The sequence below is a fragment of the Rhyacophila brunnea genome, unplaced genomic scaffold, assembly GCF_057557595.1.
Source record: "Rhyacophila brunnea isolate RB1 unplaced genomic scaffold, BYU_Rbru_1.0 scaffold_12, whole genome shotgun sequence".
Lineage (NCBI taxonomy): Eukaryota > Metazoa > Arthropoda > Insecta > Trichoptera > Rhyacophilidae > Rhyacophila > Rhyacophila brunnea.
In genome coordinates this window covers 1,536,921-1,551,916 of record NW_028232774.1, presented here as the reverse complement: position 1 = coordinate 1,551,916, position 14,996 = coordinate 1,536,921, and the positions used below count along the sequence as shown (strand labels likewise).

Sequence of the window (14,996 nt, the reverse complement as noted above, 5' to 3'; positions counted from 1 at the left end):
TTTTTTATTGAATACCGGTATTTCTTATAAATTAAAAAAACAGAAGTTGGTGCTTATCAATAAATAATATAGCTATGTATTAAAATCTTTTTAAAATATTATTTTATAGCAAAAATCTACATACCTACATTGACAATAAAAATATGTATTGACCATAATTTATTGTAGAACTAGTGATTTTTTACAAATACTTTGAATATATTCATAGTTTTAACTAAATGCCTCAAAAGTTCATCAAGCGCAAATAAGCCCGGCTGCAGGAAAAGCTTCTTAAATTCAACGCTTGTACAGTCATCAGTAATTATAGAATAATTGAACATTTTTGTCACGGATGTTTTCTATTTCGAAATAATATTATGATAATTTGTAAAATATATTTGATGAAATTTGTTTTATTATTTTTTCACTTCTGTTGGATTCACTCGATATGTTTGCATTTTAGCAGCACATAACTTATAATTCATTTTCAAAAACGTAAACGAGTGTGCTTTCTTAATACTGAAAATACCGTTATTTTGGATTTTTAAAACCGGTGTTTCGATATTGATAAATATTGGAATACCGGTATTGCGAACCCGTCCTTTCACATTATGTCGGTATAGTGATTTTAGAATCGTTTTCGTTTTATGAAGCGCTTCTTCAACCCAAGAGAAACTGTACCATTGTTAGTTTGTAAGCAGTACGTGAGTGATTCATAGTATTGGCAAGTCATCAAGTGTGGTGAAAGTACACGGCAACGAATAACTAGCAGTGGCGAGGGGTGGAGGTGGGCTGTTTAGATTCGGCATAAATAGTGCATACTAAACTTTGTTAGTAACTTATTTGTTTTCATTGAACTAAAATACAATTAGAAGATGGTAATGGTTAGTTTTCAGAATTCAATGAATCCCTGCCTAAAATAAACCATAATATTATAGGTATGTTATGAGAAAATAATATCTAAAATGATGTATTGTCCAATAATATAATTTTAGATATTTTATAGATAAACGATTATTTTTTGATAAATATCTACCATGACTTAGATTAGGCAGGTTTCAATTGAATTTAAAAAAACTAACGAACACTATCTACATATTCTAGTCTTAGTTCAATGAAAACAAATACGTTTGACTGACAGTGATTAATATGCACTATTAATGTGGGATCTTAATACCCTACCTCCGCCCTTCACCACTGATAACCAGGGACCGAAAGTAGTGGAAGGAGTCAGTGAAGATATTCACCCAGCATTGAATCGACTCCAGCTGATCGAATCACATAATTTTATTATAATATAATATGTATAAACTTTCAAATGAAATAGGCGAATGGCGTCACAAAGTAGGAGTCTAATTTATTATAATCATTAATATAAAAAAAGATTTCCACAATACGATATAAAAGGATGAAAGCTGTCGCACATATAAAGGGGATAGACGTGATAATCTTGATACATACTCGTAATAGCCGACAGTATTATTAATGGTTTTTTTTTTTTTGGCTTTTTGTAGTACGTAGGCACTAAAATATTTTTTACAGTAATCTGTTATCATCTCATCATTTTAAATAAGATATATTACGCTTAAAATGTGAAACCATTGAATTTACCCGTATAGATTAATAAGCCAACACCTTTCTCATTACCAACGACTTTTCTTCAGACAGTTTTTTTAGAGGTTATCCTCACGTAACCTCGTAACCAGGGGTTATGAAATTAATTACATATTTGATTATCGTTTCTTAATATTTCGAGATAATTTTTTTCTCGAGAAATTGTTATTGAAATTCTCGTAAATTTTTGATTTTGTTGTTAGAAGAAAGATGGCAACTAGCATGAAAAAATCAAAAATACACTATCTATGCCCTTATATGTAAACAGTTAAAAATAACCCTTCACAATCCTAAATAAAAGCAGTTAAATATTCTTTCAGAGTAAAATATCGATTTGATTTGTTCAGGAGGACATATAAAATCTTTATTTTTTTAAATTGAGGGAATAATTAACAATTAATTTTACAGAATGTTTTCAAAATTTAAATTTTGCAGCTATGGAGCTTAACAAAAAAATATCATTTTAATTAAGTTAGAAATGCCTTCACAATTCAATCGGAAAGTGAAAATCTTTTGTGTTCTCCCGTCCATAATTCTCGGAAAAATTGAAAATCAATCTCGAATTCTCGAGTTCCAATATTGTTCCAAGAAAATGAATTTTTAGAATCTCGAGAATCGATAAAGTCTAAATCATAACTTCTTCCAGTATTATACCATTGGGTAATAATGAGAAATGCAATCGCCTATCAAAGCTAACACTAATTGTTTACTTTACAACTGAATTATGTGACGGTAGCGCTCGCGATGACCGTTTGTTAATGTATCCGCTTGTAATTCGAGGGTATCGAGTTCAAATCTCGGGTTTAACTAATTTTTTCAATTTAAAGTCACTTTATAATATATGACATCGTTTTTAAACGCAATATAACCAATATAGCCTTAAGGCAGCATTGCCGATCAGTCTTATTGATGGCTGAATCGACTAATGGAATAATAATCAAAATACCTAGTTCTAAAAAGAGGACGATTGTAATTATTATTTTTTTAAATATCCATCAGTTGTATGTAAAACCGTGGGAACTTTATTTGAACAGTTTATTTAAACTGCCTGTTGTACCAGTATAAAATGGTATTCAAATATTTATATTGTAACAAAATACGAAATAATAAAGTTTTTTCTTTAGATATAATTATACCGGTTATAAATGTAAATGTTCCATCGTTTTATAAAATAATTAGGATGTTGATTTATTGGCTACAAATTTATAGCTTGCAGTTGGCAAAGTTTCATTAACAATTTTCCAAAGCGGAAGCCATTTAAAATTCACAAAGCAAATAATGTAGGTATTGTAAATCGGGAAGCCAAAATAAAATTATCACTGAAATTTTAGCTCTTTTATTCTATTCGGCGAGGTAAATTAAAGACTAATAATTCCTTTTGATTATTCAATTATTTGACGTTAATAGATTAAAAAGCCTTTTTTATTTATACAATAGGAATATAAATAAAATTTATCCACCGGATCACCCTCGCCAACAGGTGCTATTTTTGTATCGAAAGGCTTCTAAAGAGCAAGGCACTCTCAAGAAAAAACCAAAATAACCTTATATTATAAAACTCTCTTAAGCTCAGTATTAAGATATGGATCAGAATACTGAGCACTCAGCAAATAGGAAGAGAGAAATATGAATATCTTTGAGATGAGGGTTTTGAGAGGAATCTTTGGAATCTTCAATAAAGTGGCATTTGGAGGTCAAGGTATAATGAGGAGTTGTACACACTTTATAGGGGCGAAAAGATCAGGTGGCACATGAAAATGCAGAGACTGCTCTGGATATACCAGCAAGGTGGACAAGAGACCTGGAAATGGCTGGACAACGCCATAAGAATGCTTGGTAAAAGGAACTGGAGAGAATCGGCCCTGGATTGTCCAGGGTGGAGGAATTTTTTGAAGAAGGAGACCAAGACCCTGACAATTGTTATAGTGCCATAAAATGATGGCATAAATATGTTGAATAATATCAGTAGTTGATATTGGAGATGCAAAATATTGAAAATATAATGAACGAATCCGTGTATCGAGAAATAAAATTTCCAATTTGAGTGATTATCTACTTCTTATATTACTTAGAAATCTACCTATGAGAAACAAACCTCTTTGGTAATATTCTACAATTTGGTTGTGATCGCAAATTCTCGAGAATTCTTGAGAAATTAATTTTTCGTAATTTCGAAAATTCTCATTTCTCGATAGACCGAAATTTAAAAAATAATAGAAATTCTCAAAAAAAAAACGATATCTCGGTTAAAAAAAGGGCATCGACTTTTGCCGGAAGAGCTTAAAAAAAGCTTTTGACTCTTGTTCTGAACGGAATTTCTTAAATTTGTCGGTAGAAAATATTTGGCAGGAAGAAAATATAATAGCAGTTTGAAAGAATTAACTATATGACGTACTCATATATTAGAATTCAGGAACAATTTACCTGCTAAATAGCCAAGCAGTATTTCAGCTACTTAATGCGAACTAGTTGGATGAAAATTTCTCTACCCATCACTACTATTTTACACAGCATAATCTTGTTATACTATTCTATGTATTTTGTCTATGATTCTGAGCATAGAAAAGTTACAACTAAACTATAAAATTAGTTCTAAAAACATTGTTTTGTAATACCGTAATATATGATTATGGATTTGGTTGACGAATTTCAGTTAAATGGTTCATTACCTCGCTAGATTGCCAGACTAATCTGGTCTTTGTGACGAAGGAAAAGTGACGCATGTTTCGCAACAGTGTTTCACTCGGATATTATTTATGTCAAAATTTCCCGCGCTACTAGTGTGGCTTTTAAGGGGTGAACTTAACCCACTTAATGCTGAGGTTAATAATTATTTTTGACTAAATCCGACATTCACCAAACAATGAAAATTGAATTAATATTCTCATCTGGCTATAATGAAATTATTCAGAAATTAAAAACAAGTGAAAAAAACATGGCCTAGGTATAATATATATTATTAAATTCGGTACGTAGTGATATTTAACTATATTTTTGAACCAATTTGATAAACTCGAGTAAAGTTGTAAAAAATATTTAATTATAAATGGGATTTAGCGGAAATTGAATATAATTTATGTTTGTGAGTATTGTAATGTTATGTAAAAGAGCGGGAGAATTTTAAGATCATTATAATATTATATTAATGACGTCTCGGCCAATATTTTTAGAAGTCGCACCACAGTATTATATATAAGAAAGTGTAAATTTCTTTAAAAAAATTAAGAAACTTCTTTGGTGAGGCGATCAATATGTACTTGTAAATCAATGGGAAAAAAATGTTTAGTGGAATTCCATTTGACAAACAATATAATATTAGTTATATAATATTTCATAAAGTAGTCTTAATAACAGGCCAACCGGAAGAACTAGTATTTTAATACATAATATAATTGATATTACACTGTTTACGTAGAAAATTCGTATTTTTTTCAGATAAGTACATACAATTTATTCAAAAATTTAAACTATTATAATAACAGGGTGCAGTCAGGTATACTATCAAAATTCCTGCGAACCTTTTAGATTTAAATTTAGATACCTATTCAAAATTAAGCTCATTTTTTATTAAAATGTAAGAAAACGATAAAAATTGTAAGTGTTCTATTACCTGCAAATAGAAAGCTCAAGTGATGTTTAATATTGTTATTATTAATAATAATGTCTTAAAATAATGTTAAACTAAAAGGTCAAAATGTGACGCCATGTTATTGTAATATTTTAAGCCGTTAAAAGCGCCCGGGGCATGAGCGGGTTAAGGCTAGGTTATAGGGTTAATTTAATAACGCGAAAATGAACGGTGGCCCACTGGTTGGTCGTTAGTCTGTTATTACAATAGAGATTACAATGTTTATCTTTTGGCATTGAGCTTCCTAATCTCGGTTTCGTAGCTCAGAATATGAACAGTAGAACATATTTTGGTTATCCGAATTTAGATTACGTGTCAGGATAATCGGTTATATATATACAATGCACAGGTGTCTTATGGAGAGAATTAGATCTCTCTATGTGGGAAAGATAGAAACAATTATTTTAGGAGTTTACTAGCAAAGTGTGCCGAATAGTTACGAACGTACAGTGACGTCCCGTGGGGGTGTAGGCAGATTGAGCGTCGCTTGGGGGCGGCAGTTACTCGAATGGCGGCAAATCTAGGAAAATCATTTGGTATATATAGAAATAGCTAAAATTATTTTGTTTACATGTTGTAAAATAATAGCATAGTAAAAATGGTGTAAAAATAATACAGCTGTGTATTGAAAAATAGTACAAACCAAATGTGCCAGAATATTCACCAAATAGAACCTCAGACTCTGGTGATTTGTTAAGTGTTATATATATTATATTTATTCGCTTTTTATATCTAAATTTAATTTTTTATGTTTTAGTGGTATGTACTTTATTAGTAATGTATCCATACAATACATTTATTAGACATTGGGATGATAAAAATACCGTATAAAAATGGGTCGGTATTTTGTCTAGGGACGTCACTGTGGACGTATGTGGACTACGCTTGTCAGCGAGAGTGGATCTGGATGACATTTGCGAAATGGATATTTTATTAATTGATTTCATTTATTGAATGACTGAATGGTTAACAAGTTACAATGCAAACGTTTGGATCAGTTAAGATATTAGTGAGTTATACACACAAAATGGCCGCCGGATCTGTTTAATCCCAATTATTACCGACAAAATAATGACTCCTTTGTTTGCACAGTGGCAATATTTATCCGTATCCGTAAATTTGTACGTAAACAGTTCACCGCAGAACACTTATTCGTACGCCGCACTACGTGAAACATGAGTTCGTGTAACATTTAATCAAATGACAAGTTCTTCGTTGAATATTTCACCATGGAGTATATTTGTTCGTATGCTACAACATGTGGCGAATTTTATGAGATGTCTTTACTAGGTCAGGGTTAATCTAATTGGAACAGTAATATTTGCAAACTATCGCCGCATTTTGTAAAATACGTACAAATGTATTCCACGGTGAAATGTTCAACGAAGAACTCGTCATTTAATAAAATGTTATACGAAATCATGTTTCACGTACTCCGACAGCACAAATAAGTGTCCCACGATGAACTGCATACGTACAACATACATATAACCACATTTATCGCACGTATACAACAATGTCCCACATTTCTGAACCGTTTATTCTAAATATATCAGATGTTATTAATCGCAACAACCACCTACTTGTGGTTATTATCAGTTCATCATTTTTATTTATTTGAAGAATGAAAACACGTCATACGAAAGACACCCACTATAATAATGAACTTAATCAGAAATAAATGATTGAGAAGCGCAGTTGTACCAGATTCGAGGGGGTTAAATGACATTGGAAGGAAATTAAAAGTTTTTCACTCGACGAGAATCATGAAATGTAATTATTACTAAAACGTTATATCACACTGTTTTCATAAAAAAGTCACTTAAAATTACTTTGCTAATATTTTTCAAATGTGAAAAATTACAATTCGAAAATACTTTAGCATTAGCGTTAAAATGTGAAGATAAATCATTATGTTATTATTAATTATTTTCACTATAATTATTGATGGAACGACATGTTATTAGAAAATAAATAGAAAATAATCAAATCTTTGGTTATAAGTTTTATATTACTAATATCTACAACTAATAACAACTTTCCAATGAAAGCTTTCAAAACCTTAACATAATCTTTATTTTATTAAACTTAACAATGTTTAGAGATGATTATAGTCAAAATAAAAATATATCTGGCTCAATTACATCCAGAACAAAACGGAGAAACTAGAAAAATAACATTTAAATGTACTTGTAGCATTAACATATATCATACCGTTGATTGAAATTTGTTTTTTTTAATCTGTTAACACCTAAGCATGCCGTATTTTAAATAATATGTATTATAGAATCTCAGAAAATGTAACAAAAACCAAGTGGACGTGATGGATATAACTGAACTTCTTCACTAAGTGAGCAAGTGAAAAATAAATAGTGACACTATTAGCGGTATGTTTGAGTAAATGCGCCTTTTCACAAAGTCATTTGAAGCTTCATATTATATGGACGAGGCTATGATCTATTCTAATTCATTCTTCATTTAATTGAGTCCTAAAATAATTTGACATATTATATAAATATAATGGTTCTGGATTTTTAAACGTAACCATGAGAATATTAATTGGAGGCACCATTTTTTTTTAAATAGATATATATATAACTTTCCATTTGTCACAATACTCGGGCATAACCCTTTCAAAATGAACAAAAAAACCTTTGTAAGAGGATACTTCTTATGCCATTAATATTTAATAGTTTATTTTAATGATATTACTTCTGATTTCGTTTATTGAACGAGCATTATCAACCGATTAATAACTGATATGGTTTCTTCTCTGCATAACTTTGGCATAATATTAATATCTTCATCTGCAATCACGCATAATTTAGTGTAGCTTTGGCTCACTTTTGAGACTCTCTCGACGCAAACTTTTGATAGGCGCAACGTTCGTTACGCAACGATATTTGTTATTCACAATCAATATACTAAAATATTATTTAAAATAAATCATATATTTATTCATCCAGTCAAAGAGACATTGTTAACTAATAAAGTTCATCAAACCGATATTAAATCTAATATATTATTTTGTATTATATTATTGTTTGTGTATAGGGATTGCAATACTGGTTTTCCAGTATTTATCAATACCGAAATACCGGTTTTAAAAATCCAAAATACAGAAAATTTCGGTATTAAGAAACCACACTCGTTTACGTTTTTGGCGATGAATTTAATTTTATTTCTTCATTAGTTTATATACTGTATTTCCTATTCAATTGAGTGTATAAGTAATGTGCTGAAAAAATGCAAAACATTGAATGAATCCAATACAGGTGAAATAACAGTAAAACATAATTCATTAAATATATTATGTACCCATTTAAAACAATTGTCTCGATAAATTAACCTACCGATTATTTCGAAATAAAAAAAATATCCATGACAAATTTTCAATTATCCTATAACAACATTATTGATGATTGCACAAGTTTTCAATTGAAGAAGCTTTTCCTGTAGCCACGCTTATTTAAACTTAATAAACTAACCTTTTTGAGGGCTTTTGTTGAAATTATCAATAAGTATATTGAAATTATTTGTAAAAATCACCAATTCTACAATATTGTGATTAATATATATTTTTAAATGTCGCCATAATAAATGTAGATAGGTAGGTTTTTTCTATAAAATAATATTTTAAAGAGATTGTAATAGCTGTATTTACTGATAAGTGGGTACTTATGTTTTAACGATTACCGGTATTCAATAAGAAATACCGAAAAACCGGTTGTGACATTTTCATCCGGTATTGCAATCCCTATTTTTGTACTGGTTAGATGGCGAACGTCTAATATAAAACCTCCGAATCCTGCATAGTATTGAAGAGTCACTGACTAAATTATAACAATATCCATTAGTAATCATCTTATACGAGTGGATTTTTTTTATTTCGATAGTGTCGATAAAATTACTAGACAAAACCGCTAATACTATGAGTAATCGATTATTGATTGATTTAGGTATATACGTATTATATGCTTAATATGAAAGCTTTTGGTTTATTAGACATTCCCCTGTCATTCGATTCACAAACTAATGGATTACTGCCGAATATAAAAAAAAAAATATTATGTTTATTCATTTTCGAAAATGGAATCGTAAAAAATGAAAATGGCACATGAACTGAAACAAAAGAACTGTTGACAGTTGTGTTGATAATATAGTTTTATAAATAATTGCTAATAATAATTCGACAGGAATTTATTTGTAACAATAGATTTATTAAATTGATATATTTTATATTTTATATATTCCGTAAAAAATGCATTGTGCGCATTCAAGAGAGCATTACGGAACATCGAAAGTATCTAAACGGGAATAATAATTGAAACAACTTTCAACTAATGCGGAATGTCATTATAATAATAATACTATTATCTACTCAAAAAAACCTGCATGTATTTTGATGGTTCTACTTTAGAGTAGCAAGTGATGTAACATAATAATTATTAAAATGAATAGACACGGTATTGTGATATTTGAAAATATATTATGTTGGTGGCGGATACAGGGTGTACAGTGATAAGACTGTCAGTTATTAGATAGGTAATAAGAAACTAGACTATGTTTTTCCACGTCATAATTATTGAAGATCTAGTTGTTTGTTTAGTTATATCTGAAGAGTATATAAAACAGATCTTAGCTATATGTAAGCCAACTGAATTCTGGTGTTGTGGAAGATCGGTAAATGCCATAAGCCCTGTTACATTCGGACATTTTTTTATTTGTTGGATGAACGCACCGCAGTGCATGCTAACCTACGTATTGCCTGCCTTAAACTGGTTTCAAAATGGCTGTTTCTAGTGCACGTAGCTCCATCACAGATGAATTTTTGTTCAAGATCAATTCAGTGCTGCTAACCAAATAATTCAGCAAAATAATGCATAATAGTTAATTATAGTATAATTTTACGTCAAATAGGCTAAAAATACTATAATTTTGAGATAAGATGAGATAAGATGAAGAAGAATGATTTGGGTGCTATTTATAGTGTTTATCAAAATACTATATATGAAGATGTTCGTATTAAAATCTGCAATATAAAAAGATGGCAACACTGCTTCCCGTGAAAATTTTAAAACTATTTGACGTATATTATAGATGTAGACACACCTCTCGGTGTTAAATCCAAGATCATAAAATCGAAATGGAAGATGAAGATGAAGTGATCAGATCTAAACATACTAGGTCTTAGCTATTATACACAGCGTATCTACACTGATAAGCGACAAGGATTCTTGTGGGTGTGATGTTTCCTTGAATAATAATATTCTACTTACGGGAAGAAGATGTTTGAAAAAAATATATTTACTTCATATTCTGCTTTAAATTCAATGAAATGGTTAATAATTAATATCATTATTATGGTTTTTATTAAATTATTTTTTTAGATTTACGTGTCGTGTCACATAACCACTAAAATCTAATAATTATTTCGAGTTCAGATAATGTCAAATGTCGAACAGAAAACTCACAAAATGGCGATGGATTACTAATATAATAATACGGAAAGCGGCAAAACTTTACCATCTAATGAAGTGAATCATATTCCTGAAAGCCATATTGGAAATTATTATGTAGCCGTAAAAGAAACCTTTTTAATCACTTCAGCCAAGTAGAATCTCACATAAGAACTAAGGAAGACGAGAGTTTGGAGTTTATAAAACGTTTTCATCGCTTTTATATCAGTTTGATCGCTCTTTACAACACTTTTCAAATAATTATGGCTCACGATTAACATTTGAAGTTTTATTAACCAGGAAATAATACCTACATAGCAACGGATAATGGCGACATTACGATAAAACCTAATGAAAACGTAATATACTCATTTTTACAACGTTCTTATTTGTCCGGTGGTTATTTATCCAGTACAAATCTTGCAATCGATCGCAACTAACTTCCCAACTAGCTAGACATTTTAAACGTTTTAGAATATATCAGAACACGATGCCAATGCATTCTTTTAATACTTTTAGCCATCTTTAGGTAAAATTGAATTCATTTTCAGTTAATTCTGTTTTGTATGAAAAGTAATTTCGGAAAAAATCCGTAATCCAATCCACTATTATTGGTTGCTATGGTCCTAACAACTAAATTATTAATGTATACGTGCGTTACTATCAAAATGACATTTCAGTATTCTATATTTGTTTGTTTGTTGCAAAATAGCAAAAAAAAAATGATTTGTTGACAATTGCTTTATTTGTCCTAAATTATTAATACATTAAATTGTCAATTTTATATGATTAAACAGAAAATTTAAAAACGTGGTAAGTATATAAAAAGTTCTTCTTATCTTGTAATTATTTCAAATTTAGAACATAAGAAAAAGAGTCAAAACTATTATTTATACAAACTAGTGTATGAAAAAAAACCATAGATTTATTAAAGTTTACCAATGGTTTGAATTTTAAATAATGGTGTTCGATTTAGTACTCTCAATCAACGGTGTTACCAATAATCAATACCTATTTTATTTTTTATTAGGTAATAATTTAATATTCTTTGTCCTTGGTATAAAAAGATTTATCTGTACTGTGAGGAGAATGATGTATATCAATAAAAATTAACCGAGTGAAATCTTTAGAACCATATTTATTTATATGTTTATCAATAGGTACAACGATTGATATATGATTTTAAGTACTTGCGCATTTGACAGTTTACAATAAATTGTTAGTTTACATTGTTTATAAGATAAGTATTAGGTAGGTAATTTAGGTACAATGATACTTTAAAAAGTGATACTTGTTTAAATATAAATATATCTAGGTATTTTTTGGCAGATTTCATTCCAAAACAATTAATAATATATAATAAATTACACGCTAACTTAAATGCAAACACAATCCACATAGCATTAAATATATTATTACATACAAAATTAATATTAATTATAACGTATAAATCAATATAATAAATTATACTTGTAACAGAAAAAACAACTGATAATTCTTTTTATGTAAAAATTCAAAACGTCAATATAGGTACTTCTTAAGTGAATATTATCAATAATAAGCTAATATTTTAAGGAAAAAATAGCTAGAGTATAATAATAAGTTTTTAACTTAATAAATTATTAGTAATTAATTCAAGCGTATTACAATATAACAGATAATTAAACAATTATTATACAATTCAAAAATGTAATATAAAATAATTTACTTGCTTAAAAGTATGGCAACTTTATACATAACTAAGGTAAAAGACAATAATTTTTATAGTAAGTTTACCAAAAATAATTTACATAGACAAAATACTTTATGATACTTTTACTAGGAAAAATAATAGACTGTAATACTTTATCTTTTAGTTACCACTTTATAGTATTATTATTATGTATTTTTCTGTGGAGTGACTAAACCATGCTGTTGATTCACGAGTAATTTGACGTTGGGTGTTGGGAGTCCTTTGATCCGCTCTCGTTTGTATTTGAATTTGTGTCATCTACGTGGTTGTTGTCTGTTTTTGTGATATCTGCTGCGGTAGTCGTCGTCAGGGATCGTTTTCTCCTCGAATCTTCAGAGAACAGTCCGTTGAATGCATCATCGCCGGGCTGTGCATCGTCAGAACTGTCACCAGTATCTTTACCAAGCATCCTCAAGAATTTCCCATTGTAATAAAGACCATCGTTTATTAAGCCACCGTCATCGTCGACGCCATTTTCCTGCACATTATCAACTTGGTCTTCTTCGTTTTCTTCTGTTTTATCTGCAAGAGATCTTCCAAGTCTCATAAAGTTATCATTTTTCCTGTCGGCATAGCTTGTTGGCTCAGGCGCCTCTTTTACTGATCGTCCAAGACGTAAAAAACTATTCGACGCCCTCTTATCTTCATCATTTAATTCCATAGTATCATCATCAATAGGGTCATAGTTTAAACTGTCATCATCTGATCTTCCAAACCTCATCAAGTTACTGTTTGCTCTTCCGAATCTCATTAAATTATTATTTGCTCGTCCGAATCTCATGAGGTTGTTGTTTGCTCTTCCGAATCTCATCAGGTTATTATTTGCTCTCCCGAAACGCATCAAATTGTTATTGGCTCTTCCGAACCTCATCATATTATTTCCGGCTCGTCCAAAACGCATCAGATTATTGTTTGCTCTTCCGAATCTCATTAAGTTTCCGCTTGCTCTCCCGAATCTCATTAAATTACCCGACGCTCTTCCAAATCTCATGAAATCCTGGTTTTTTGATCTGCCTAATCTGAGGAAGGAGTCTTGTCTACTTCGACCGAATCTCATCAGGTTTCCTCCGCTTAGTTTAACGCGATTTTCACTTGGAAAGTTGGGATCTGATCTTCCAAATCTGCGAACAAGGAAAGAAACAACATTAGACATGAAATTTATCAATATTGATATAGAAATAAATAGCGGTCACAATTGACTTTGGATTTGGAAAAAAATTTGCTCTCACAATTGAATTTGGAAAAATACCGCTTCTGAAACCATATCTTACGTCTAGCAAATTCACATGTTTTTAAATGTGTTATTATTATCATTTATTAATGGCACATAGCCTAGTTCGGGCCCCTGATACCTCTAACAGCACTCTTTATCATCTTCTTTCCCTTGCTTTAGAACACCAATTGGATACACCGAAATTTTGGGGTCATTTTCTACTCCGTCTAGCGGCTGGAGTCGAGATCTCAGGGCATACATATCGTCGATCCTCTGCATTTGTCGATATTACGTTATTCAATGCTGACTTATTATCCACCTTTCGTATATCCAGCGAAGTTTTTGATTTTTTATAAATTTTACGATATCCCTATCGTCGCCATATTCCACTTTTATAGATTTGTCCAACCATTTTCTGAATACGAGTTTTTGACAATCATTGAAACATCTCTCAACCCTGTATAATTATCAACATATTTAAACGTGTATTTGCGTCCATAACATGGTTCTAATAATTGATTGGTAGAATGTTTAACAATCCTTTCTCGTGACTAAATTGTTAATAATTATTTTCGGGCACGCCGAAGGCATTGAATTTTAAAGCCAGTATTAATAATATTGATTAGGTACATTTTTGAAGTTATAAGTGTCTCTGATATCTATCTTAGAAATAGAGAGCATCAGTTGTTTATTCTCCCAAGGTGCAGAACCAACCTGCCACTGGTAATGCCAATTGGGAGGGCGATAACCATGTTTAATGAAATCGCTTCAGATATTGATAATTATATTCCACTTACGAGAGGGTGAATTTAGGTGGACGTTGTTTTATAAGTTTTTAAGATAGGGTCTATCAAAGTTCACTCTGTGTGCTTCCATCTATTTTTTTTTTAATTTTATTATTTTGTATTTTTGTTATTTTATTTTATTTCTTTTTTATTACTTATTGTATTATTAACTGACACTTCTCTGTATTTTTATGTTTAAAAACTGTTTACACTTATTTTATGTCATGCCGTGAACGCTTTGAATTTGTTATGTTCATTATATGTAAAATAAATAAATTTGATTTGATTTGATACTTCTTTAGGGGCGTTTGGGAAATCAGATCAGAGTGTATTTTTGACGTGTGACATGTAACACATAAATTATTTTTTCACACGCACAACCATTACGCTACAGAATGATACTGAAATCATGACGATTATACAGTATGTAGTTTAGAATTGTTCCGTTGCTAGGCAGCGAATTTATTATTGACGTCCATTTGCATTCCTTAAGTAAATAAACTAAACGTCATAGTGGCAGTTGTTACTTTAAAAATAAAAACAACGACAAATAATTATATAATTTAGTAATATAAGTTAAAATGTA

The 14,996-nt window shown here is 30.2% G+C and overlaps 1 protein-coding gene and 1 long non-coding RNA gene across 2 annotated transcripts in view; one reads left to right on the top strand and one right to left on the bottom strand.

Moving 5' to 3' along the window:
- Positions 1-14,996, top strand: part of LOC147077626 (uncharacterized) — a 306,465-nt gene that overhangs the window by 286,875 nt on the left and 4,594 nt on the right. The window lies entirely within an intron of this gene.
- The window catches only part of FMRFa (FMRFamide related propeptide), a 169,167-nt gene continuing 166,564 nt past the window's right edge, over positions 12,394-14,996 (bottom strand). The window contains exon 3 of the mRNA XM_085940117.1: positions 12,394-13,533. Coding sequence (XP_085796243.1) covers positions 12,600-13,533 — 934 coding nt within the window. The 3' untranslated portion in view covers positions 12,394-12,599. The remainder of the gene's footprint in view (positions 13,534-14,996) is intronic.